This window comes from Cariama cristata, unplaced genomic scaffold (genome assembly GCF_000690535.1).
Source record: "Cariama cristata isolate BGI_N322 unplaced genomic scaffold, ASM69053v1 scaffold15538, whole genome shotgun sequence".
Lineage (NCBI taxonomy): Eukaryota > Metazoa > Chordata > Aves > Cariamiformes > Cariamidae > Cariama > Cariama cristata.
The window spans coordinates 27,912-54,475 of record NW_009633064.1 but is presented as its reverse complement, the minus strand read 5'-3'; the positions used below and the strand labels follow the sequence as shown (position 1 = coordinate 54,475).

The following is a 26,564-nucleotide window of genomic DNA, read 5'->3' as shown; positions in this document are numbered from 1 at the left end:
CTTCTGAGTTGTACAAAATGTACAACTAACTGGAATGCATAACAGGTAAGTTTGTTTTAAAGAAATGTTCAACAATAAAAAATTAATTACAATTGTATGTAAAAGGTTGCCAACATCGTAATGACAAGTTTGTCACCTGAGGCACAAAACATGCTTGTTCCCCTGAACATGATAATAGATTGATAAATCATGAAAAAGGAGACACTTCTTGCTAATGTCCCCTGCCTAAAATGTAGTCTTCTGCAGTAAGCTAGGTGGCAGTTTCCAAAATAGAGGCTGCACAACCTCAGGTGGATTTACAGCCCAGATGAAAACTTTGGGCAAGTTAAGACTTGTTGGATTGACAACCCAGGAAGAGCAGTTGCTCGTTGGAGACTGTAGAAACTGCTGGAATAGAAAATAAATGTTCATTTGTCGTTGTTGAAATGGTGTTTGCACAAATTGTGCTTCTGTGGTTAATCTTATAACCCATAGGTATTGTGGGAATAGATGTAAAAGTGACTGAATAACCAGTATGTCATAGATGTTGAATTAGGATCAGATTCACATTTTTTGTGTGACTTAAAACCCATGGTTTGTTGCATTGCCTGAAGTTACCCCTCCAGAAATACCCTCTGCTAGGAAGCCCCTGTGCACTTTTGTTGCCTTTTTCGGTTGATCCAGTTGCGACTCAGCTCACTTTGGAAGGCGGTGTAACTTTTTGAGGGGGTTGACCAGAACTCATTCCTCCCTTCTTGTCATTATCAATCTATTACCACGCTCAAAAAGGGCAAGTGTGTTTTGTGCATCTCCACTTCCCTCCATACCACTGACATTTCTGGAACAGAACGCTTGTATGAATGTGTTCCTGGGCTGTCAATGTAAATCAGCGATGAAGCTGGCTGCAAGACTACATCAGTTCAGGTACTTGGCTGCATTTTGTATTTGTCTCCTTACGAAATGCAAAAGTTCTAGCTGACCTGCACTCCATTCCCCCTGCTTCACCGCAAAGAGTCTCTGCGGCTTTTAATTGTTCACATTTAGCTGTCATTTACCTTGGAAGATAAAATATTTACAGATTGCTTATGAAATCTTTGTTAATTTAAAAAATATTCCTGGTCAGTGTGACCAGAGCTGAAAGGACACACTGATCCTCTTATATATTTAAATAAATATATATATGCCATATATACAGGTTTTCAGTAGGATGTTAAATGTGGTTTGGCGCACATATGAATATAAGAATAGCAAGGGTTTAACTGTCCTTGTCTCCTGTCTACAGGGGTGGCTGTAAATCAATGCTGAGGGAAGAGAGAGAATACCATTGACATGTGTGACACTGACTCTACTTTGTTAATTGGGCTACTGTCAATTAGATAACAGTTTAGGTCAGATACCAGGTCAGCATAACCTGGGCAAAATCAACCTAATCTGTGGCAGGGCCAAATACCAGCAGCCATCTGTGACACAATCTACAAAATTAAGTAATGCATTTGATGTAAATTTATTGTAAACGACCTAGTAAAATTGTTTTACTAGGCTAAGTAGAAACTTTTAAACAATCCAGCATAGGGCTTATATGAGAAAATCAGTGAGATGCCAAGGTATGACTTGATTTTTGTTATTCCATCTGAAGAGAAAGTATGATTGCAAAAAGGGAAGTGTTTACATAAACTGATAAAAAACTTGAGAATTCAGCAGAACACAGCCACGTGTTCCTGAGCTTTGTTCCATAAAAGTCTCACCATGTCTGGCAGAGCCCCATTCACCTTCACTATGAGGGGAATCATACTTGCACTAGCGCTCAGCCTTGTAGGTAAGCCTACATATCCTTCTTCATTTCTCCTTCCCAAAATTTCCTTAAGTTCAGTGGCAACAATTGAATCTAGACTAAATGTTACTCATCTGGTTTTCCATCTCTTTTTGCAGGTAGCCAGAAGTTTGACATTGGTAAGTAAATTTTCTTCTATAACCTTTTGGTGACTTTGTTGTGATTTCTGTTCATTAGAGCGTGCTTGCAAGTATTGTGAAAATGGCTGTTTATTCCCCACAGACCCTGGATTTGGTAGCAGAAAGAGCCACTTATACAGCTACGAAGGCTGGGTGTTGAATGGGCTTCAAGAAAAAAGTTTAGCCAAAGTTGGTGTGCGCTTCAGCAGCAAACTAGAGATCAGCGGGCTGTCGGAGAACACTTACGTCCTCAAGGTACCGTGTCTTCTTCCAAATGTACCATGCAACAGTGAGCTATAAATCACAGTCGTAATTGCATCTGGCTAATCTGTGGTTTAGGAAAGCTGTAGGAAACACAACTGGAGACTTAATGCTGTAGATGTCAGAGAATGATCTGCAAGCTAAAGTTTCAGAAGTGATGAGTGATTTAGCATCCAGTTGCTTACCAGTGTTTGTTGTGGAAATTGTTCATAGCAGGTGTTCCTCAAGACTTTGTGTTGGAAACAGAAGTGCAGAAATCAGGGATTCTGTTAGAAAATGGTTATTTCTAACTCAAGGCACTCAAATGTGCTCCGAGTTTAAGATTTGATTCTAGTCTCAACATACATTTCCAGCTTTCGTGGGAAGCCAGGACTTGAGTACTTAAAATCATTGTCATGCTGGCAATCAATAAACATAGGCTTAAAAAGTGATGAAAGCTAAAGATAAAAAGTGATAAGGGATAAAAGAAAATTAAAAACATGAAAGGCATGAAAAAGGAACATGTGATAATACTTAGCACTTGGATAATGCAGTAAAGATCTGTATGTGTGAAATCATGCCTCTGCTGGTATCAGTAGAGATAGGACCTGACCCATCCAAAATAAATATGTTTCAGAAAAACATTTTTATTTGTCTGTTTAATTTAGTTACAAATCAGACATGCTTTTTTGGGCACTGAGTTCAGTGACAGAGCTCTCACTGGTTGTAGCTGAGCTGTAGATCTTCTTTCATTGATGAGGGCAAGATGTCAAAATTTGGGCTAGAGATTGCATTTCACACTATAGTCTTCATTCTGAAGTTCTTAAATCATGTGCACCAGGCTGTGTTCTGAGACACCTGAACTGGAAGTAACTTTGCCAAAGTTACTGAAATTGCTTCTGATTTACATTTTGTCTTAGTATGGGGAAAAAAACCACAGGTTTATAAATACAATGTTCATTATAAAAAAAAAAATACTGGGTTGATTTAAGAAATTCACAAACATGAATCAAATATAGCAACTAGTTTAGTTAAAAAAAAATTGAAGGGGATGAGTTAAAATGAATCATTCCAAAACTATATATTTTTTTTACATTTGTAATGATATAAACTTTTAAAATGCTAAATTTCACCTAAAGCAGAATATGTATTTTAAGGCTGAACAAAAAGGGAGAATTTTATTTGAATTTTTTAAATTACTTTTTGAATCAGCCTTTCTTCCTACAGACTTAATGCAAATAAAATGTTTTAAATGTCCCTGGGAGATAGCAGCAATATGTTAACTGCTTCTGTAAGATAAAATAACACTGCGGAGCGCACAGCATTTGTACTGGTTTTACAATAGCGTAAGCAAGAGACAAAAGAATAAACTACTGCATAGATTTCTAAGCCCACATTTGGAAGGAAAGAGTATATAAGTAGTGATTACATTAATTTCTTCCAATCTGTTTGCATGTTTAGTACCAAAGTAATTTTATTCACATAGGTATCTTTTCTTAATTTCCTCCCAGATCCGCTCTCCACAATTTGAGGAATACAATGGCATCTGGCCCAGGGACCCATTTACTCGATCTTTCAAAATCACCCAGGTGTTTTCTTCATGTTTTACCCGGCCCTTCAAGTTTGAATACAATAGCGGACGGATTGGAAACATTTACGGCCCAGAAGACTGCCTCGATATATGTATTAACACAGTGAGAGGAATACTGAACCTCATACAGATAACCATTAAAAAGTCACAGAATGCATATGAATTGCAGGAGGTTTGTTTTTTTCCATTCTAAAATGACTTTACTGAAAGGATGTGTTCTCTTTAGGTGCTCTTCCTTCAAGTTTCTGTTTATTTGCATCTGTTTTCAAATGTTCATCATCAAAAAAGGAAAATTTTCATTCACATAGAAGAAAATGTGTGCATATGCATTGAATGAATTATCTGAGCTGGATTCTTTTAAAGACATCTGTCTTTAAGACTTAACATGCAGTTCTTTGAAGAAAAAAGAATTATTAGCTATGAATGAACTTGTTATGTGGCTTCCCTGATATAGCTACTTGATCCATTCTATTTGTTCATTGCTGATATTAACGAATTGATTACTTTTTAATTTTGAACTCCATCCCCTGACTGAGTACTGTTCACAATATTTTTTTGTTCAATAGGATTAATTATTGTGTAATGGCAACAGGTTTCAAAACATAATTAAGACTGTTCAGTAGGTTCTTACCCTCATACTGCTCCTTCACAATCTTCATTCAGTAAAAATTCTCATGCAGTGAAATCCTGATATAACTGGGAAGTCTTATTACCTGTGTTGATCTGCCAGGCTGGAATTGGAGGTGTTTGCCATACAAGGTACATCATCCAGGAAGACAGGAAGAATGGCCGAGTCTCTATTACCAAAACCGTAGACCAAAATAATTGCCAGGAAAAAGTGAAGAAGAGTGTTGGAATGGCTTACATTTATCCTTGTCCTGTTGACATGATGGTATGTGACATGTGGAAAGATCTTTCTTATTAAAAGCATGGCCATTCTGTTCCCATTCACTTGTTGGGTCTCTCTGTCCTCCTCCAGAAAGAAAGGCTCATAAAAGGGACCGCGGCTTTCTCCTACAAACTGAAGCAGTCAGACGGTGGTACTCTCATCACAGAAGTGGTGTCGCAGCAGGTGTATCAGATCTCACCACTCAGTGAACCTACTGGTGTTGCTCTTACGGAAGCAAGGTAGGTGGGACATGGGCTTGCTTCACAAAGTGAGAATAATGATAGATTCTGACAGTCCCTTTCACCCCCAATTGAAGTGAAATGAGAATTGAGCTCCACAGCAGTTGGGTAAAGCTGCAAGTACTCATACTTGGGGTTTCCACACTTCTAAAAATTCAGTGAGCCATTTTTTATTTGTACCCTGGTGAACTTGGCACTACAATTACATGGAAGAAAAGGAGAAAAGCTCTTTTGCTTACTTATACCATAAGAATGCAACTTTCCTACTCTGTTTGTCCTGAAAAAGGGCTAATTTGTTAGTGTCAGGAGGAAGATTGTGCACATAGAAATAAGATCATTGATTACATTGAATTTGTAGCTCTCCTTCAGAAGACAGTGGTTTAGCCCCTCCTCAGAAACGATTTCATTGTAGATAACTCTAACACTATTTTGTTCCAGTTAGAAGGCTTTATCCATTAGCAAATGGTAAGATTTTACTATAATAAGAAAAATTATTAAAGACTAAAACCGATACCATCACAGTATCACTGAACCAACAAACAGCCAAGGCAGATGGAGGAAGAGAGCTAATTCATTCCTCCCATGACACTTGTCTTTTGACAGGCAACAGCTCACCTTGCTTGAAGTGAGAAGCGACCGGGGGAGTGCCCCGGACATTTCCATGCAGAACTATGGAGGCCTTCGTTACCACTTCCCATCAGCATTGCCACAGATGCCACTGCAGCTAATCAAGACGAAAAATCCCGAACAACGGGTATAGTATTTTTAGGTCTTCAAATTACTTTCCTAATAAAAAAATAACAAAAGAATAATGATCATAAATTCTAAAGTATTTAATTATGTATGCCCTCTCTCTGTCTCATGTTTTGTAACAGATAGTAGAAACACTGCAACACATAGTCCTGAATAACCAACAAGATTTCCATGATGATGTTCCATACAGATTCCTAGAGCTCGTCCAGCTCTGCCGGATAGCCAGCGCTGATACTCTTGAGTCCACCTGGAGACAATTTTCAGATAAACCCCGCTGCAGGTATTTCACTGTATCAACTTATAAGAAATTATTCCATTTTTGGAGAATTGAGAACTAAAATTAAGGAGATTTTTTTTTTTTTTTTTTTTTTTTTTTTTTCTTTTCCTGCTTGCAGGCGATGGCTGCTGAGTGCAGTTTCGGTGGCAGGCACCACAGAAGCACTCAAATTCATTAAGAGCAGAATTCGCAATGATGAACTTAACTACCTTCAGACTCTTCTAAGTGTTACTTTTGCTCTCCATTTAATGAAAGCTGATGAACACAGTGTTCCAATAGCAGCAGTGAGTAAATCCATGTGAACCTTTCCTATCTGATAACAAAAGGAATGATAATTGATGACAACCTTTGATTAAGTACTAAATTAGAGACTGGATTCTCCTCTCATGTACACCGATTTCATGCAAATGTTGAACCATGAATTTCTTTTGGCATTGTATATATGAGAGAAGAGTTCAGTTCTGTGTCTTTATTTTGCTACATGGATATAAAAGCCCTTCCTCCACAGCAGCTTCTGAGAATAATTCCTGTTTTAGTTTCCTGGGATCACACATCATGCCTTCTACAGACAAAACTTAGTCCACTTCAATCTCCTACTTTTGAAACAAATAGTGATTTCTGTGTTATGTCATTTCAATAGTTCTCTGAATTGCAAACTAATCCTGTGAACTAGAAAGTGCTGGAAGTGAAAGTATTAGTGCAAACATCAAATATTTTGACACTATAATGAATCATTCTATGACGAGGTTACAGCGTTGGTGGATAAGGGAAGAGCAATTGACATCATCTACCTGGACTTGTGCAAGGCATTTGACACTGTCTTGCATGACATCCTTGTCTTTAAATTGGAGAGACATGGATTTGATGGACGGACCACTTGGTGGGTAAGGAATCGGCTGGATGGTCACACTAAAAGAATTGTGGTCAATGGCTCGATGTCCAAGTGGAGACCAGTGATGAGTGGCCTTCCTCAGGGGTCGATATTGGGACCGGTGCTGTTTAACATCTTTGTCAGTGACATGGACAGTGGGATCGAGTGCACCCTCAGCAGGTTTGCTGACGACACCAAGCTGTGTGGTGTGGTCGACACGCTGGAAGGAAGGGATGCCATCCAGAGGGACCTTGACAGGCTTGAGAGGCCCGTGCAAGCCTCATGAAGTTCAACAAGGCCAAGTGCAAGGTCCTGCACATGGGTCGGGGAAATCCCAAGCACAAATACAGGCTGAGCAGAGGATGGACCGAGAGCAGCCCTGAGGAGAAGGACTTGGGGGTGCTGGTTGACAAGAAGCTCAACATGACCTGGCAATGTGCGCTTGCAGCCCAGAAAGCCAACCCTATCCTGGGCTGCATCAAAAGAAACGTGACCAGCAGGTGGAGGGAGGGGATTCCCCCCTCTTCTCCGCTCTGGTGAGACCCCCCCCTGCAGTACTGCCTTCAGCTCTGGCGACCCCAACACAGGAGGGACAGGGCCATGAAGATGATCAGAGGGCTGGAGCACCTCTCCTGTGAAGACAGGCTGAGAGAGTTGGGGTTGTTCAGCCTGGAGAAGAGAAGGCGCCAGCGAGACCCGATAGCAGCCTTCTGAAGCCTAAAAGGGGCCTACAAGAAAGCTGGGGAGGGACTTTTTACAAGGGCATGTAGCGACAGGACAAGAGACAATGGCTCTAAACTGGAAGAGGGAAGATTTGGATTAGATATAAGGAAGAAATTCTTCACAGCGAGGGTGGTGAGGCACTGGAACAGGTTGCAGAGAGAAGCTGTGGATGCCCCATCCCTGGAAGTGTTCAAGGCCAGGTTGGATGGGGCTTTGAGCAACCTGGTCTAGTGGAAGATGTCCCTGCCCATGGCAGGGGGCTTGGAACTAAATGATCTTTAAGGTCCCTTCCAACAAAAACATTCTATGATTTATTCTGAACAGGATTTTTGCCATCTCTAGTCAGTATTCTTCTTCTTAAATAGGAAAAAAGGATATGATGTGAGAATGCATCATTAATATAATTGAGTTGCACATTGTTCTAAGGATATTCCTTTTACAGATTGATGTTTACAAATAATCTGTATTTTCAGTGTTATGCTCAGTTGAGGAAAATCAAAATGGTGCTATGTAAATTTATATACATTGAAAACAGTGGGGATTTAAGCTCCTAAGTGAAGCTTGCAAATAAAATGTCTACAATTTAATTTGTTTGGATGTGAAAAATAATAATTTTGAAATTGCTGCCCTCAGATAAGCTCTGATGATTTTCCTGCTCTGAAAGCAATGTGAAGCATTGTATTAAATACCAAATTAAATTTTTTTTCCCTTTTTTTTCCCCACAGGATTTAATGACCAGTTCTCGAATCCAGAAAAGTCCCATGCTTCAGCAAGTTGCCTGCTTGGGATACAGTTCTGTGGTCAGTAGATACTGTTCTCAGACCCCAGCTTGTCCTAAAGAAGCTCTTCAGGTGAGTGGCTTTTTGTTAGGTTGTTCTTAATAGCCTAGTAATATTCATTACATTAGCTTACTTCTTTTAAGATATAGTATAAAAATGGCAATTGGGCTTACAAATACACATTTCATAGGTCTCCTTCAGAACAAAGGCAATGAATCATTTTATTAATGTAGATATTTGCTTCATCATTGAAAACACAGTTTTCACATCATAAGGTAAAATCCAGAGAGAAGCCATCACTGAGTGTTTTCATTAAAACCAGTTGCTTTATCGTGATAGGCTTTTCAGCGGGTAAGGGGAACACTGTGGACAATCTATACATTAGGAAGGGAAGACTAAACTGTGCTTTGTCTATAGCCCATCCATGACCTGGCAGATGAAGCGATCAGCAGGGCCCGCGAAGACAAAATGAAATTAGCTCTGAAGTGCATTGGCAACATGGGAGAACCAGCCAGCATCAAGCGCATCCTGAAGTTCCTTCCCATATCTTCATCCAGTGCTTCCAATATCCCCATCCACATTCAGATTGATGCCATAATGGCCTTGAGAAAAATAGCTTGGAAGGACCCCAAAACAGTGAGTAGGATCTGTCAGGGATTTCTTTACTTAGTGAATTAGAGAATATATACTGTAAGGGTAATGAATTTAACGGTATCATGTGTGTGGATTCAGCATGTTTTTTTTAAAAAAAGATTATTTTTAAGAAAAACACAACACAGTTTATATTTCAGTTGATGTTTTCTGCTAAGCTGTAATAATTATTAGTCAGTAGGAAACTTCCAGAAAGATATCAGCAGTGTTTCTTTAGTCATCTGTCATAACCAATCAAGTCCCATGCTAGTTATATATGGTGGAAATTTAGCAACCTAAAAGTCAGACATACAATTTAAACTGCCTTGATAGTCAAGGAGAGAGAGAGACACACTTTCTGTTGAGCTCCTAGGCAAAATGTTGACCTTGCTCTGCCTCTTTTAGACCCTTCCCTTAAGGTTGGATGAGTCACCACTGACCTCCGACTGAGGTTGCTGACATGGTGAGCATAGGCAAGACTCTTCCCTTTGAGGTGGTTAAGATCTAGGAGCTTTACCAGGCAGCATCCATTAAGACTGTCTTTGGTGAGCCGCTGAAGCTCCCCATTTAGAAATAGTCTAAAATAGTGAAGTATGCCCACTGAGTTAGCGGAGTTACTCCAAAAAATGAATCTGTCTTATTATCTATGGTTGTTTCTTCCAAAGTTATTCACTGATCTTTGCATGTCAGTAATGCAAAAAGCTATGCTGATGTCTTTTTGATTGCGGTAGGTTGACTCAATACATTGATACACGGACATGTATTTCAGATTCAGTGCCAGCCCTTCTCCATAGGGCTGTTCCACCATGGCCCCTCAGTTGTCTTAATAAAATGATGTGGAATAGTGCAGTAAAAAAGACCAGGAAACCTTTCTGCAGGCATAATGACCCCCTCTCCCATATTTCTTGTGGGTTACGTGTGGATCCTGTCTGCAAAAAAAAAATCTCAATTATTGGTAATTCCAGACACTCTTTTCTCTCTGCAGGTGCAGGGATACCTCATCCAGATCCTTGCAGACCAGTCACTTCCCCCTGAAGTGCGAATGATGGCTTGTGCTGTTATCTTTGAGACAAGGCCTGCCCTTCCTTTAATAACAACGATAGCTAATGTGGCAATGAAGGAGAGCAATTTGCAAGTGGCCAGTTTCGTGTATTCTCACATGAAGGCTTTGTCGAAAAGCGGATTGCCGTACATATACAACATGTAAGTAGAGACAAGAATGAAGTGGGCAATCTTCTGCAAATAGTAAGTCCTATTGCATTCTTGTAGTGAGCACTGCCATGTGCTGACAAACTGAATTCAGTTTATATTCTGATGGGGTGTGGCTTGTTTCTGGATATTACTACCTTTCTCATTTTGTTTAGATCTTCAGCTTGCAATATCGCCCTTAAGCTGCTGGCCCCCAAATTGGACAGGCTGAGCTATCGGTATAGCAAGGTCATGCATTTTGGTGCTTACTTTGGTGAGTAAGTGTTTCAGTGACCAGGAAACTCACTTCAGAAATCCATTCTTAAGAGACAGTAAGTCCTTTGGAGAAATACGGCATTCTGAGTTTCAATAAGAAGTTGAACTAAATGTGACAGTTGCATATATAAAAGTACATGAGTAGCCATTTATTAATTTAGGCCTAAAGAGTTAAAATTTACGTAGTGGTATCTCTTAGAGTTTGCAATGGAAATAACTGCAGAAATATGATCTTGAATGATAAGCGGAATGGTTAGAAAAAAAATATGTCTTTTGTTTACTTCTGCCATAGATAACTATAAAGTTGGTGCTGCTGGAGATGTCTTTGTTATGAACAGCCCAGGAACGATGTTCCCATCAGCAATAATTTCCAAGCTGATGGCATACTCTGCAGGGTCAGTGGCTGATTTGGTGGAGGTAAATGTTTACTTAAAACAATAATAAAGCAAATTAAAATTAAAAATGACCACAAAGTTTAATCTCTGTAAGTATGTTTCAGACTGTTCCTTCTCATGCTCTTTTGGTAGGTTGGTGTCCGCGTGGAAGGCCTCACAGATGTCATCATGAAACAAAATATCCCATTTGCTGAATATCCCACATACAAAAAGATAAAGGAGATTGGAAAAGCTGTAGGTATTTTCAGTGATGCAATGTGTGGGTTATATGAAGGGGTATTTAGTGAGGTTTCTCGTACTAATTAAGCCCTGTCTCAGAAGGTAAGCTATCTGCCTAGCAGTCCGCTCAAGTGTTTCTGTGAAAGGGAGATCTGCAGTGGGACTGCGGGGGACATCACTCCTGCAATGGTTGCGATAGCTTCTGCAAACTCTCGCTCTGGCCCTGCTTCCTCCCCACCTCATGTATGGCTGCAGAAGGAGCATGAGAGAACAGAGGGGAGGAGGGCATTATGGTGTGGTGTGTCTCTCATGACTGGCAGGCTTCCTCTTCCCTCCCTTTATCTACCTCACTTAGTTTACAAGAATGTACCTTTGTCTTCAAGACAAAACTGTGCTTGTTCAGTGGTACTAATGGCCCAGACCCTCTGTGTAAATGGTATTGCATTGGAACACAAAACACTGGACAGGAGGCTGTTCATGGGCATCTCCGTGACAGGGAGTAAGTCTGAATTAGTGACACTGTGCTATTTACAAAGCAGCAAAGAAAGGCAATGGAAAATTGCAGCTTGGTCAGTGATGGGTTTGATCACCTTGCTGAATTACCATTTGTAAAGTGTCACATTAAGGAATGTTGCTTGTTTCTTTATCTGTTCCTTAGCTGCTGGGATGGAAGGAGCTGCCAACAGAAACCCCCTTGATATCAGCCCACTTGAAACTATTTGGCCAAGAGCTGGCCTATGTCAACATCAATAAGGAAGTCCTGCAACAGGCTATGAAGGTACCAGGGACTCCTAATTTTTTTGCCAAGATTTGACACCACTGTGCTTTTGTATCCCAACCTCTTGGATCTCTGTTTTACTGCAGACTGTGTTAGAACCTGCTGACAGGAACACAGTGATCAAGAGAATCGCCAGCCAAATCCGCAATGGCATTGCAGGACAATGGACACAGCCGGTGTGGCTGGGAGAGCTGCGATACATCGTTCCTACCTGCACTGGTCTGCCGTTGGAGTACGGGTTATACACGACTGCTCTGGCACGTGCGGCAGTCAACGGTGAGTTGGGAAGTACGAGATCAGCTGTGCGAGCTCAGAGCAGGGGATGAGAGGGACAGGCTAAGAGGGGTTGGAGAAAGATGCAGAAAAACAGAAAGTTAGAAAAAGAACTAATTTTTGTAGTGGAGGGCAGGTAGTGAAGATGTTTGAAGAGAAGCTGGACACAGCTGATTTCTGCTTCATCCTTGAATGGATCGAAGACAGAGAAGATAAGGTGAGAATCTGGGAATACAGAGAGAGGAAGGTCACAGCATTCAAGGCCAGAAAAAACAAGAGCTGCTTGGGGGGGCTGATGCAGACATGGACAGAAGGAGGTGGCTCCTGAGAGATGCACATACAAGCTAAACAGGATTCAATGGAGATTTAGACAGAGAAGAAAATAGAAGACAATCCAAAGAGGACTACCAGTGATGTTAGAGAAGGCAGGAAGAGAGCTTGTGAAAAGAGACAAAGAGCTCTGTTTTACAAGAATAAATATGCAAGTACAAATACTTAGCAAGAAGTTAATTCAGGGATCATACTGTTTGTTGTGCAGCAGACTTAATTTAGGCAAAATTGACCCTTCCTTCTGCTGACACAACATAAGGAACGAAGGGTAAAGTACAGGTACTTGCGCTCTTTACAGAAGTCTCATGTGTGCCCACTCTTCGCTGCTCTTGGGTTCTGGTTTGTTAGTTTCATTTAATAACATCTTTGAACGCCTGCCTCTTGTTTTGTGGGTGTTTTTAATTTTTTTTTTTTTTTTTAAATAACAACCTTGTAGCCAAGTTGGAGAGGTATAGATTGGGTGGACGGACTACAAAGTGAGTGAAGGCTGTCTGGACTACTGATCTCCAAGAGTCGTCAACAGATGAAAGTCTAATTGGTGGCTTGTTATGAGCAATGTTCCTCCATTGTTAGCACTTGTTCATTGTCTCTTTTAACCATCTGAACTTTGGAAAAGAAGGCACGTCAGCAAATCTGTGTCAATGATGACACTGAATTGGTGGGAGCAGTCACTGCACTGGGGCATCAGGCTGCCACTGCAGGGAACCCTGACAGGCTGGCCTGACAGAAGTGTGATGAAATTTGACAAAGGCAATGCAAAGTTCTTCACCTGGGTTGGAGTAACCCATGCAAGTGTATAGGCTGGGCATCACCCAGAAAGCAGCTTTGCAGAAAAGGGCCAGGAAGGCCTGGAGCATGGGCTGGCATAGTGAATCTGCAGTGTGCTCTTGTGGTGATGAAGGCCAACTGCATCATTGGCTGCAACAGCAAGAGCAGAGCTAGCACGGAAATTATTTTCCCTCTCTATTTAGCACATCTGAAGCTGCATATGGAGTACAATGTTCAGTTTCAGGTCTGCAGTACAAGAAAGACGTTCACACTTGATGTGAGGAAAGATTGGAGAGCAGCATTTGTTTAGCCTGGTTGCCCACTATTCACTCTGTCTTCTGGCTCCTTGCGTTTCTGAAATGTTAATGTTATACTAATTAACAAACTTCCTATTTGGATCACCTCTTTGTTTTCTTACTATATTTTTATTTCCATTTTCAATATGTTGCATCAGGACCTTTGCCTACAGAACAAGCTTTCTGTACATTTTCAGTATTTCTCAGTCTTACAGAAGACCTCATGTATCCCCAAATCTGTCTTGTTTTCCAGCCATATTTATTGTATTAACAAAAATATTACCTCTTCCCCAAAACTATGTCTTGCTTAAATTCAAATTCTTTCTCTCACTTTTACCATGTTTAAATGTTGTTGTGTCATTTGCAGTTGATGGAAAGATGACCCCCCCTTTAACTGGAGATTTTAGACCTTCCCAGTTGCTTGAATCCACCGTGCAGATTCGGTCTGACATAAACCCAAGGTATGGCACGTTTCTAAGGCTTTACTTTGCTAAGGCTTTTTCTAAGAATGGAGGGGTTTTATGAAAAGGCAGAACCACATGTTAAGAAAGAGCACCTTTCTTACATCTGACCGCTTCACTCTTTCAGCTTATACGTACATACCGTTGCAACAATGGGTGTCAACACAGACTACTTTCAACACGCTGTTGAGATTCAAGGCAAGGTCCTGAAAAGGGTGCCAATGAAGTTTGATGCCAAGATAGACACAAAACTGAAAAATATTAAGATTGAAACAAATCCATGCCATGAGGAAACCGAGATAGTGGTTGGAAGGTACAGTAGCATTACTTCCGAATACTTCCTGTTGCTGAAACCTTACGAAGTCCACTGTTCACCGACCTCCTACAAAGGCTTCTAGATAGACAGAGGGACTTTTCAGTGTGTAGCAGATGCTTTGGGATAAAGAGCAAGGAAAATATATAGGGGAGTTAAAAGTGAAAAGATACCTAAATTATTTAGGAGATTAATTTTTATTTTAATTTGTTTATTATTTTGTGGGTTTAATTTTTATTTGTTTAACATTTTATTGTCTTTTGGGGGTTTTAATTTTTATTTTTAAATGAATGCCTTTCATGTTTTGGAAATTTGTTTAAATTTATCCAGATTTTGAAAACTTCCTGTGATATCAGGGATGTTTGTCATGAACTCTTATTTGTCTTTAATAATATTTATACTTACAGTTGCATATACAATCCCTATATTCAAACAACATATCTCTGTGCTGTCACATGATACTGACAGGGATGTATTTCATTTAATCCAATGACAAGAGGTCAGAATAATTCACCATTTTTTGCACATACCTCAACAGACATAAAGCTTTTGCTGTATCAAGAAACATAGGCGAACTAGGTGCTGAAAAGAGGACCTCAATTCTCCCAGGAGATACTTCATCAGATATTGTGGAAGAACCTTTCAAACCATCAGAGAGAGCTTCCAGTGAAGGTTTCACAACGGTAACCTATTCCTTTCCAAGTAATATTTACCCTCCCCATGATGCACATGTCTGCAGTTTTACTCTTGCCTATGATGTGCTCCCAGTAGTACTCACATACTCTTCTTCGATGCAGCAAGGAGCTGACAGCAGGCCAAGGAAATATGGTTATAGCTCTCAAGAGGATCTTCACCATGACACAGGAAGAAAAACTCATAAACGAGACATTTGCATCAAACTGTATCATCTTGGTTGTCAGCTCTGCTTTTCCAGAAGGTCACAAGATGCCAGTTTTCTTAAGAATACATATTTGCACAGATTAATCGGAGAACACGAAGCTAAAATACTTTTGATGCCAGGTACAATATTGAACACAAGCCTTGTCATCTTAGGTTTGCTGGTGCTATTTGAAGCAGTATAACCTTCTAATATGTGCAATTGGTGTGCAGTTCAAACAGATGCTGATATTGACAAAATACAGCTGGAGATTCAGGCAGGATCCAAAGCAGCTTCCAAAATAATTAATGTAGCAAGCTCAGGGTCTAAGGAAGAGGATGAGACATCTCTGTACAAGGACATTCAAGCTAAACTGAAGAAGATTCTAGGCATTGAAAACGTGTTCAAGGTAAGAGACTTTGAACATTGGAGGGGAGACTATTTTCCCGTAAATGAAGCCAGGAATTTGAAGTTCAGTGTGGAAAGCAAGAATGGGGATGGTCTGAAAGATGCCAGTGCTAGGCCTGTCAGCCAGTGCCACATCTGGAGGGACTGATCCTGTGGAGTGCATCCAGCTGGGGCTGGTCCTCCATGCTGGGCGAGATTTCAGCTTGGTGGAGTTGATCTAAGGGAGTTCTGCGGCTTCTGCAGAGAGTGAAGCAGGGAAGTTGTTCCTTGAAAGGCTGATGTGAGCAGCTTGTCCAACAGCCAGAGAGGTTTTACTTTGTAAATAGAGAACCAGATGTATCCCGTTTATTGCGCTTCTCTTTGAACTGTTTTTGCAGGTTGCAAACAAAACACGCCGCCATAAGAAGCAGCCTTCTAAGAAAGGAAACACTATGCTAACAGAGCTTGGGACAGACCCCAATGCAAAAAATTCCTCCAGCTCATCTTCTGCCTCCTCAACTGTTTCTTCTTCCTCATCATCTGCTGCTTCTCCTGACCATAAGGGAGCTGTGGATGAAGATGCTAATGATCAAGTAAAGCAAGTCAGAAACAAAGATGCGAGCAGCAGCAGTAGCAGTAGTGGCAGAAGTAGCAAAAGCAGCAGCAGGAGCAGGAGGGGGAGGAGTAGCAAAAGCAGCAGCAGTAGCAGTAGTGGCAGAAGTAGCAAAAGCAGCAGCAGTAGCAGTAGTGGCAGAAGTAGCAAAAGCAGCAGCAGTAGCAGTAGTGGCAGAAGTAGCAAAAGCAGCAGCAAGAGTAGTAGCAGTAGTGGCAGAAGTAGCAAAAGCAGCAGTAAGAGCAGTAGCAGTAGTGGCAGAAGTAGCAAAAGCAGCAGCAGTAGCAGTAGTGGCAGAAGTAGCAAAAGCAGCAGCAGCAGCAGCAGTAGTAGCAAAGGTAGCCACAGTAGTAGTAGCAGGAGCAGCAGTAGCAGCAGCAGGAAGTCATGGAGTCACCATAGCCATGGGCATCACTCAAGGTATTTGAATGGCAGCAGCAGCAGCAAGTCATCGAGTCACCACAGCCATGGGCATCATTCAGGACATCTGGAAGGTCGCAGCAGCAGCAGCACATATTCCAAAATATGGGTAACTTTGTCAGTAAATTGACTGATGCTGCTAATGTTCATGAATCACATTCCTGATGGCAGCTGGCTTTGCATCATAAATCAGGAAATTATGACTTGACACAGTAAATTTTACCAACATAAAATTGCAAAATTCATTCTGCAAGCACACTTGCAATCATTGGCTCAGATGTCTACTTCAAAGCATCTCAAAAGTTCCCACAAGTTTGTTGAAACTTTTGTTAGAGGCAGGGAACCATTTTTTGCCAATGTACTACTTTCTGTCAATATATATTGCATGTATCTGTCTTGATTTTGCGGTAGGAACATTAATGCTTCATATAAACTACTTCAGGTCTTGCATTATGTGCTTGTGACTAGGCATACAGAACTATGTATGAATGATAATTAGCAAAATCCTTACTTAATTCCCAGTGCTCAGATTTCAATGTAATTGCAGCATTTATTTTCTTCTGAGACTTTTCTTCATCTTGTTTTTATCATTTTCAAAGGAAGATCACGAGATTTATAAGTATCGCTTTAGATCAGCGCATAGACAAGAGGTGAGTTTTTCTTTCCTCAGTGAATTAAATATGGAATCTGTCACGAGTCAAATGGAAACCCTAAAGGCAACTTGTTGTCTTTGTTGAGGAAAATTACAATACTAGTAACTTTTAGAACACCAAATCAACTGTGGTGGTTCTGCTGAGATGCGTAAAGACAGAGAGCTATGTTCTCCTTTGTGTTGTGCATGTGATGCCATTTGTGGCTCTGCAAAGTAGATGCAAAGCTCTACCAAAGCAGTACAAGGGACTGGGGATGCACACTTTGGAGGAACAAAGATCCCACCATCAAGAGCTTGGGTCATTTGGCTGGTTTTGGTCACTTGGTTTCTTGAGTTGGAATCACTGTTGATATGCACCGGGATAGTGACACTGACAAACTGATGCAAGTACCTTATTTTATGGCACTTTAGTTCAGCAGAAGATTCTTACTAGGGCGTGAGCCATCCAGGAGCAGTGTACTGATATTAGTGTTCTCAAAAAGTGAAAATTTCAGCTGTGTGTGTCCATTCAGTTGATCCTTTCCATTCAGCGTGTCCTCCAGTTGATCAGGCCCTTCCAGAAGTAAAATGAATCAGTTCTTGCCTTTCAGATTGAATCGAGAGGTTGGTTCAATTTGACTTGTTCTGGTCCATTGTTTTTTCACATAGGGAATTCTCATCTAGACATGTTCCTTATTTGTGCCTTCTGAGGGGTCAGATATATTTTGATAAACAAGGTTTTTCAGAGCTAGATCGTATGTACTAAGCAGGACAAAGCATATTGCAAGTCGTTGAGCTGCTCAGGGTTGGAACGCAAGTTTACCAGCACCAAGTGCCATGACAGAGAGTATTTTGCAGCACTGCCTACTGCAATTTCTTCAAGCATGCTTTTAAGTTACCCTCTTGAGCATGATGTGTTTTCTTCTTTGCAGTTCCCAAAAAGCAAACTCCCAGCTGACCAGCTTAGCAGCACGTACTCCTCTAGCAGATCCAGTCGCGCCTCGTCTCAAGCTGCTTCCCGGGTTAGTTGCATCATTTTCAGGGGTTTTTGACAGCTTGGAAGACTGGCAGAGTGGCCATGCACTTGCAGTAATTGTACAGCTAGGATAATGGGAAGAGAGAAATACCAGCTTCTCAAATCTCAGGTATCATTCAAGCATGAGACATGCACCATAGTTCCCACACACACTTTCCTCTGCAGTGAGGTGAGGATCCTTCTTATGTGCACCACGACCCTTCCTTCGTGGGAATCCCACCCAACAGATGCCTCGAGACTGATCTTGTGACCTCTGCAACCAGGGGGAAGCTGAGGTGCTGCAGTGTCAGTGCAAGGACGTTGGTCGGGGAGGCCAAGGCTAAGAGGAGCCTCAGCAGAAGGCATGCTCCAGAGGTGACATGTAGCACCTTGGCTCCTCACCACCACTCAGTCCGATACATGCAGGCTTGCTCCCTGGGGCAAGTGACGAAGTGAAGTCTAACGATGGAGTGAAGGAATTGCAGGTCATAGTGTGCTTAAGACCCTGCTGTCAAGTCGGGAGATTCTTGATGTTGAAGACAATGTCCTGGATTATAATTTGTGCTAGGGTGCTGTGCAAACACAAAACCTGCCTGCCCCACAGAACTCGGAGCTGACCAGACAGATAAACAGGAGGACGCTATCTGGGGGATGTTTTTGTTGTAAGAATGAGTGATGAGCACAACTGACAGCTGATGTTAGCCAAATTGAACCACTTTCATTCACAGGCAAATATATGGGTATTAACAATGAAGCCCAAATCATATAGTATCCTAATGACATGAATATTTCCATAGTATCAGCTGTAGCTCAGGAAATGGCGCAAATTTTGGCCCATATAAAATACAGTGATAAAATCCATCTGTGCATGCAGAGGCACATGCGCATTAAAGACATGTGCATGAAAGTTTATAGGCGTGTATATATGTGTGATATATATGCTGGTATATATTTGCAGTTCAGTTGCTTATTTTTCATTTATCCATCTAGATCTTGCATCTAAAATGTTCCATGGTGACTCTTTTATAATTATATTATTTTCATATTTTCTCCCCCTTCTTCTTAGCCTAAGTTTTTGGGAGATGTTAAAACACCAGTATTAGCTGTTTTTCTTCATGGTATTCGTAATGATAAGAAGATAGGAGGCCTCCAGCTCGTGGTATATGCTGATATTGACTCCATCAGGCCTCGGATACAGATATTTGTGTCGAACCTCACAGATTCAAGCAAGTGGAAGCTCTGTGCTGATGCTTCAGTCCTCAATGCTCACAAGGCAGCGGTAAGGCTCAAAAATAGTTATATACAGCTGTATGCATCATAGGAAAATCATGTTCCATGCATTTAAAAATGGACCATTTCTCTCTCTGTGATAGGCTTACCTGAAATGGGGCCAGAATTGCCAGGACTACCAGATTTCAACTGAGCTGGTAACTGGGCGGTTTGCTGCCCACCCTGCTGCACAAGTGAAACTGGAGTGGCCTAAAGTTCCTTCAAGTGTCAGATCCATAGCAGAATGGTGAGGTTTTAGTCTTTAGTGACACTCGTTCATGATATTGGTCAACTGGGAAAAATCAGCATCCACTCACGAGGTTCTAGTGGTTAAAGTACAAGGTATAATTTTAATCTCTGATCTGTCCAAGTACTGCCTTCAGATACAAAAGCTGAGTGGGATATCATAGCCATCCTATTGAAATGTACAGTAATTCTTTATACTGGGCATAATTACAGAAAACTGAGGAACAGATCCTTCCTTTCACTGAACACTTGATCAGTAAAGCAGAGAGTGGTCGTGGGGCCCAACCAGTGATCTGGAAGGCTCTGTATGCTACCTACACACAGATGTGAGACAACCTGGTTGGGATGTGTGCTACTTTTTGCTTCTCTATTTCATCAGATCTTTCTGATTTTTGAAGGTTTTACAAGTTTGTCCCTGGGGCTGCGTTTATGCTGGGGTTCTCTGAACAAACAGAGAAGAATCCTTCCAAACAAGCCAGGGTGATCGTGGCTCTAACTTCTCCAAGGACATGTGATGTTGTTATCAAGCTTCCTGATGTAATTATGAAATATTATTATCACTCTCCAATTTTTTCCTAGTGGAAAAGTGAGACTGTTGCATTTTAATTAGTGGGTCATTTGCGAGAAAGAAAGATTAAGCATCAGTTTGGGTGCAAATGATGAAAACAACTTTTGTTTATTTTCAACCTTTTTATATTACATCCAAGAATATTCATAGGGTGATTTTGTTCATGGAAAAAGTGTGTTCCATGGGTACTCATAATGACATGCGTTTCTATCTGTAGTAGCTCCATCATTTTTCACCTAACCGCTTTTGAAGGGGAGTAATTCATTCTCTCCCAAATAATATTTGAATGATGACCCACACCATGACAGAAAACTGTAAGCAGAAGCAAAAAGCTCATGGACAGTGAGTCAGATGATTTGTGTTCACATAAAGTCTTTGTCAACCAAAGTAGAAGAAATTGAAATCAAATTCCAAATAGGAGAAAAAGCTGATCTCAGCTGTTTGCTGTGAATACCTGGCACAAGGTTATTTAGATTCTGCTTTTGAATTCCTTTTCAGACAATCCTCTATGAAAAAGCCATGAGGCTTCCCCTGTCACTCCCTGTAGGTCCGAGGATACCAGCTTCAGAACTGCAGCCTCCCATCTGGAATGTCTTTGCTGAAGCCCCCTCTGCAGTCCTCGAGAATTTGAAAGGTCAGGGTCTAATCGGGTTCAGAAGCATGACATCCTCAGTCTCCCAAACTACTTGAGCACCTTCTGAATTCTTCTGGGATAATTTGTCTTTGGTTAATTAGGAAAGATACTGTAATAATGTGAGGATGATTCAACTGGGAGACAATATTGTACATATAGTACAGAAATCATCCTCATTTCAGGGATCAAGATACCAATTATATGAATTAATAACATTTAAACTTTCTGGCAATTATTTTTTGTTAGCTAGAGGAATATATTTTCCATGCCTTTTTCAGAATTTATGGGTGCTTAGTAGTCACAAGCCCCCATAACCCATAGAAAAATATCACATAGAGGAAAAAATTATAAAGCTAAAATAATGTAGCACTAAAAATAAAATATGCTATTTAATGACTTTCTTTTATGGAAAAGCAAATACTGATTGGCATTTTATTTAACCAGCTTGCTGCTCAGTTTCCCACAACAAGATCACAACCTTTAACGAAGTTCAGTTTAACTACACAATGCCAGCAAACTGCTACCACATCTTGGCTCAGGATTGCAGCTCTGACCTTAAGTTCCTCGTGATGATGAGGAATGCTGAAGAAGCTGTGAACCTGAAAGCAATCAACATCAAGCTTGGCAGTCAGTAAGTAACTCTTGCCAGATGCTGGGAGCATGAGGGACTACATTGTGCACTTTTACATGAGAGGATCTTAGATCTGAGCTTCACCGCAATGGTTAGCAGCTCGTGGGATATCAGCACTTCCCTTATTTACTGTCCATGCATATTGAATGTGATGCTGATGATGTTATCCTGCATCTTAGGTGACAAGAATACCCCTGATGTAATTTAAGTAGTTGAAATGAGCTTATGCTGTAACCACTGATATTTACTGAGCAGGAAAATGCCTTTGTCACTGTATGCATGTGAATGTGATATACAAATGGGGTATGAATGTTCTTCTACTTAACAGCGAAATTGATATGCATCCTGCAAATGGACAGGTGAAACTGCTGGTAAATGGGGTTGAAAGCCCCACGACGAATGTTTCATACTCATCTGCTGGTAAGTGATGCAGCAGCTCTTGTTTCGTTTTCACACATGTCTTAGGAGAAAGGGAAAAAAAGAAAAGAATGAAGAAAGAACCGATCAAAAAGATTCCATCAGTTTGTATTCAATAAGTATTTCTACCTTCGGTTGTAAGGCTAATATTTAAGAACATGTATTTTACTCACTTGCATAGGAACATTTAGGAAGACTGATTAGAGTGTGAAGCTCTTGAAGTGACCAAACTAAGTAAGATAGAACTAACATGAAGATCCCTCCTTTTCATATATTTCTGCAGCTCCTGCTGGAGTTCCAAATTTGAGGAGTATTTCTGTTATACTATAAAATCTTGCTTAATTAAAATTTTTTGAAGTCGAGCTTTTAAAAAATTGTGTATTCATGTATATACACTTGTATAGCAATGTTTTTCCTAATTTGATTTGTAGGTATAAATTTGGCTAGCATTCTGAAATCTGCTAGGAATAAATATGGAGAACTGGTAAAATAGCCTGCTTGCTTCTCTCAAAGCAGAAATAGTTTTTTTCTGTGAAAGATACAGGAGGACCTTGTTTCATTCTGTGCTATGCAGTCCGGGGCTATATACAATGCAGAGGTTTCTTGGCGTAGAGCTGTAGTATACAAATCAGGCTAAGTCTTGCTGAAATTGGGTTAGCACCTGCCCGTGCTGAGCTCTGTCCTACTTGTTATGTGCTTGGGAAGTGATAATTGTGCTAGAAATTACTTCAGTGACAGTCACGGTGTTCTTTGTATTTTCTTACTCCAATATAGTGTAGTCGGGGCCTTGTATATCTGCACAACTATACAGATATTATAGACAGCTCTGTGATCACTTCTAGAAAAAAATATGAATATGTAAATAACCCAAAGAAAAATTAATAAATCTGTGATCATTAAAATTGTTTTACAACTTTTTACAAACACCTTTTTTCTATATATACACATTTCTACATTGTTTTGCTATATGTTTTTTCTTGAATAGAGCAATTTCAAGAAAAAGAACATTTTTGAAACATGACAGTTGCTTTTTTTCTTTCTTAAAGAAGCTGTATTGGGTGTGTTTTGGTTTTGCTTTGTTTTACTTTGTTTTCTTCTAGGTGCTTCTCTGTGGATCTACAGTGAAAAGCAAGGGCTTGTACTTCTTGCCCCAGCCTATGGCATTGATAGACTGTACTTTGATGGATACACATTCAGGGTATCGTCCTTCCTCTTCATCAGCTTGACTGTTGAGATATTTCCATAGCATTCCCTTAAATCTGTATGTATGAGTGCAAGAGCATACAGTGGCAAAGCCAAATGTGTGCAGGGCCCAAAAAACCCAAAAGGGAAGATGACACTACAGGATTGCACAGTCCTGCTCTTTATTTCTGAGAGGGAGAAGTGAGAACCTTTCTTTGACAAAAATACCTTATTCTTGCATCACAGGTGTGCATTGGGAAATGGTCCTGTGAGTGTACACACACCGAGACAGCAATGCATTTGCAAGAAAAATGAGTTATCAGCTCCTGACCACTGTTCTTACAGCTGTAGAATTCTTCAAAACAGCAAAAAATGCAGCCATTCTTTTAAGATGAATGAATGTTTTAAAGGCTGCACTAAAAATCAGGTGAAATGGGAATGTAAGAAATCAGTAAACCATCTATCACCTATACTATGAAAACATCCATCAGACAAAAGCTCCAGCATATTAGTCTAGACTATTAATAACTTAACATACTAGACTGGCACAATAGGTTTTAAAGGCTGTAACAGTTAAAGATGCTCCAGTGCCATGGGAGTTTGGCATTTGACTGTCTGACCCTTTTTAATCCTTATCAAAGAGATTTTAAATATTTGTGCATTAACTTATACTGGAAGAGACCTGCATAGCAAAAATCTGCTCCATAGGTATTACTTTCTTTAACTTGAAATGGTTTTGACTTTTTTTCTCAAAGATTCAAGTTGCTTTATGGATGGCAGGGAAAATGTGTGGAATATGTGGAAAATATGATGCAGAATGTGAACAGGAATATCGGATGCCCAACGGATATCTAGCTAAAGATGCAGTGAGCTTTGGGCATTCTTGGATTTTGGAAGAAAGGCCTTGTACAGGAGGTATGCAAGCTCTAATAAATTTAATACAATATCACTACAGTTGTTTAGAAAATGTAGAATCTGTTTGGAAAATTTAAAATCCATAAACATTTTGGAAATAAGAATAATTTTAAAAGGATTCATTATAAGTTACATATTAAGTATTAAAATCAATTGACAGTTTAGAAAGAAATAAGAAATTACAAGTTAAACAAACAAGCCAAAATACACAAGTTAGTTGAAATTAAATAACCAAGCTGAAACAAAGTCTTTGTTTTAGTTTTGAAGTGTTTTAGAAGAAGATCAGAAAAAATTGTAAGAGGATAAATTCACATGGAATGCTTTGACTTAAGCACAACAGCATTTTTCAGACATCAATTTCCAGCATTTGACCTATCAAAAAATCAGATGGGGGCTAGTAATTATTACTGGCTGACCACCTGATTTTTGAACCAGTGCAACCTGTCAAGCAAAGCATTGAAGTGCATAAGCAGTTCCAGGGACTTAATTACATGATTGAAATAAACAAAGCTGTATTTTAAGTGTTTCAGTAGATTAGGATCTTATGGTATGCTGATGTTTTCAGCTGGGGTTATGATGTAACAGCATGCCATGCCATAGTGCTGCGAGGAGAGCAGGCACGTTGCCTTTGTAAAAACTTGTCCTGGTGGGAAGGACTTCCTCAGTCCCTGGAGATGGCTTCTGCGTGTTTAGCTGTCCCTTAGCTGTTATTCTTCTATGTCGTTGTCAAGAATACTGGGCATCAAACTTGCTTTAGATGGATATGGAATCCACATGCATGTACACAACAATATTCCCATGGTTGGTAGTGACCACATATTGTGTCTCCATTTAACATATGGTGGAAATGGCTGGAATTTTAGAGAATAAAGCTCATAGTCGGGAATAAATTGTGGTCCATTTAGCTCGTCACATACTTGCAACTGCTTGTCCTGGGAATCCAAAATGAGACCAATATTACTGGCTGGCAGCAATGACTTTTGCTCTCTCTGCAGCAATTCTGTGTCCGAATGACAGTGGCAGTAGTGTAATTCTTTGGTGATTATTTTTATTTGGTCAGGAATCCCCTCTTTATTTCCACTGCTGAGTATTCGACAATTTTGAATGTGGTTTTGCAGCTATTCAGTAAGCCAGTTTACTTTGAAAAATGTTTATTAAAAAGTAGATCAGACTATGTTTCTACATGCTAATCTAGAAATAAACCAGTTGCATTTGAAACTAAGCTTCCGTAGTTCCATATCTAATTAGCTGATTTGAAAAGATTCTCAGTCAGTGATGCTGCTTCACTTATCAAAATATAGTTTTCACAGAGGAAAGTTGTTTGCAAATTGGCAATGTTGGCAGATGGGTCCTTCTGAGGAGATCTGAAGATTTTGAACTTAAGCACGTAAACTATCGGCAATGATTGTGTTACAGCCTGCAAACTGCGACGCTCATTTGTGAAGCTTGAGAAGACAGTTCAGCTTGTGGGTGTAGAATCAAAGTGCTATTCTATAGAGCCCGTGCTGCGCTGTATTAAAGGATGCTCCGCCACCAAGACTACTCCAGTCACTGTTGGTTTCCACTGTCTCCCATCTGGTAAGTTAACAGAAATCCTACTGAATAGGAGCTGCACAAAAGTCTAAACAGATTGTGCCTTGACTCAGTTATTCCACTTGAAACATGTGAATAATGTAAGATATCCACAGGTAGGGATGGACTTACCGCGGTATTGACTGAAGACATTTCTCTGTTTTCATGAATATTTTTCTGTTGTAATTTTACTATGTTTTTCATTATACCGGAATTTAAAATCTAAACTAAACTCTCCTTCATGCTGCTTTGAGCTAACAAGGTAAGGGCAGAGTAACAGCACAGTCAACATTGTGATTCAGCTGAAAAACTGTGTATGGCAGCCTGTGAGGATTCAGCCACATCTGATCATGTGCAGCACCCTGAAACAGGGATCCTTGCCTAGTGCATTTTTATAAATAGCTGCCTTTGGGCATGATCCTATTTACAGAGCTGTTTTAGGCAATAGAAGGGCACGTGTAGACAGGATTCCGGCACACAGGTGCAGTGATATAGGAGGATGTCTTTTTTTATAGGTATATTGTAGATTATAAGAAGTTAGATAAGGTAACTATAGATTATATCATGTCTGGTTTCCAAGTTTGTTTTTCCTTTAAGACTATAATATCCTTTCCTAAATGTATTATTAATAAAATTTCTATGTGGAAGTAGTAGTTTTCAAGGTAGAACTGGCTTACTAATTAAGTGGGTTTCCTGGAGCATCTCTGCTTGACTTAGACAAATATAACTATGTAAGCCAGTGAGGAGAAGCCAAGCTTGCTGTAATTAATGACTAGTGCATGGTAAATGCTGTACCTGGCAAAACACTTCTGAAGTACCTGTTTACTTTTCATTTCTTGTTCCCCATCAGATTCGGCTACCAGCCTGACAGACAAACAAACGAAGTTCGACCAGAAGTCAGAGGATATGGAGGACACTGTTGATGCACACGTAGCATGTTCTTGTGAGAACGAAGACTGCAGTGCATGA

The 26,564-nt window shown here is 40.3% G+C and overlaps 1 protein-coding gene across 1 annotated transcript; it reads left to right on the top strand.

Moving 5' to 3' along the window:
* Positions 1 to 1,755: 1,755 nt before the first annotated feature.
* LOC104154526 (vitellogenin-2-like) lies at positions 1,756 to 26,564 on the top strand. Its single transcript, XM_009706610.1, has 35 exons — positions 1,756 to 1,795; positions 1,909 to 1,929; positions 2,033 to 2,184; positions 3,681 to 3,932; positions 4,491 to 4,652; positions 4,740 to 4,888; positions 5,492 to 5,642; positions 5,764 to 5,921; positions 6,037 to 6,202; positions 8,238 to 8,363; positions 8,709 to 8,927; positions 9,907 to 10,124; positions 10,286 to 10,383; positions 10,678 to 10,802; positions 10,913 to 11,014; positions 11,658 to 11,777; positions 11,864 to 12,053; positions 13,812 to 13,905; positions 14,033 to 14,218; positions 14,757 to 14,901; positions 15,016 to 15,238; positions 15,329 to 15,504; positions 15,881 to 16,624; positions 17,115 to 17,165; positions 18,079 to 18,168; positions 19,228 to 19,440; positions 19,535 to 19,677; positions 20,075 to 20,213; positions 20,743 to 20,878; positions 21,323 to 21,509; positions 21,838 to 21,929; positions 23,027 to 23,124; positions 23,864 to 24,023; positions 25,440 to 25,601; positions 26,446 to 26,564. The coding sequence occupies exons 1-35, from the start codon at positions 1,756 to 1,758 to the stop codon at positions 26,562 to 26,564; spliced, it is 5,607 nt and encodes a 1,868-aa protein (XP_009704912.1).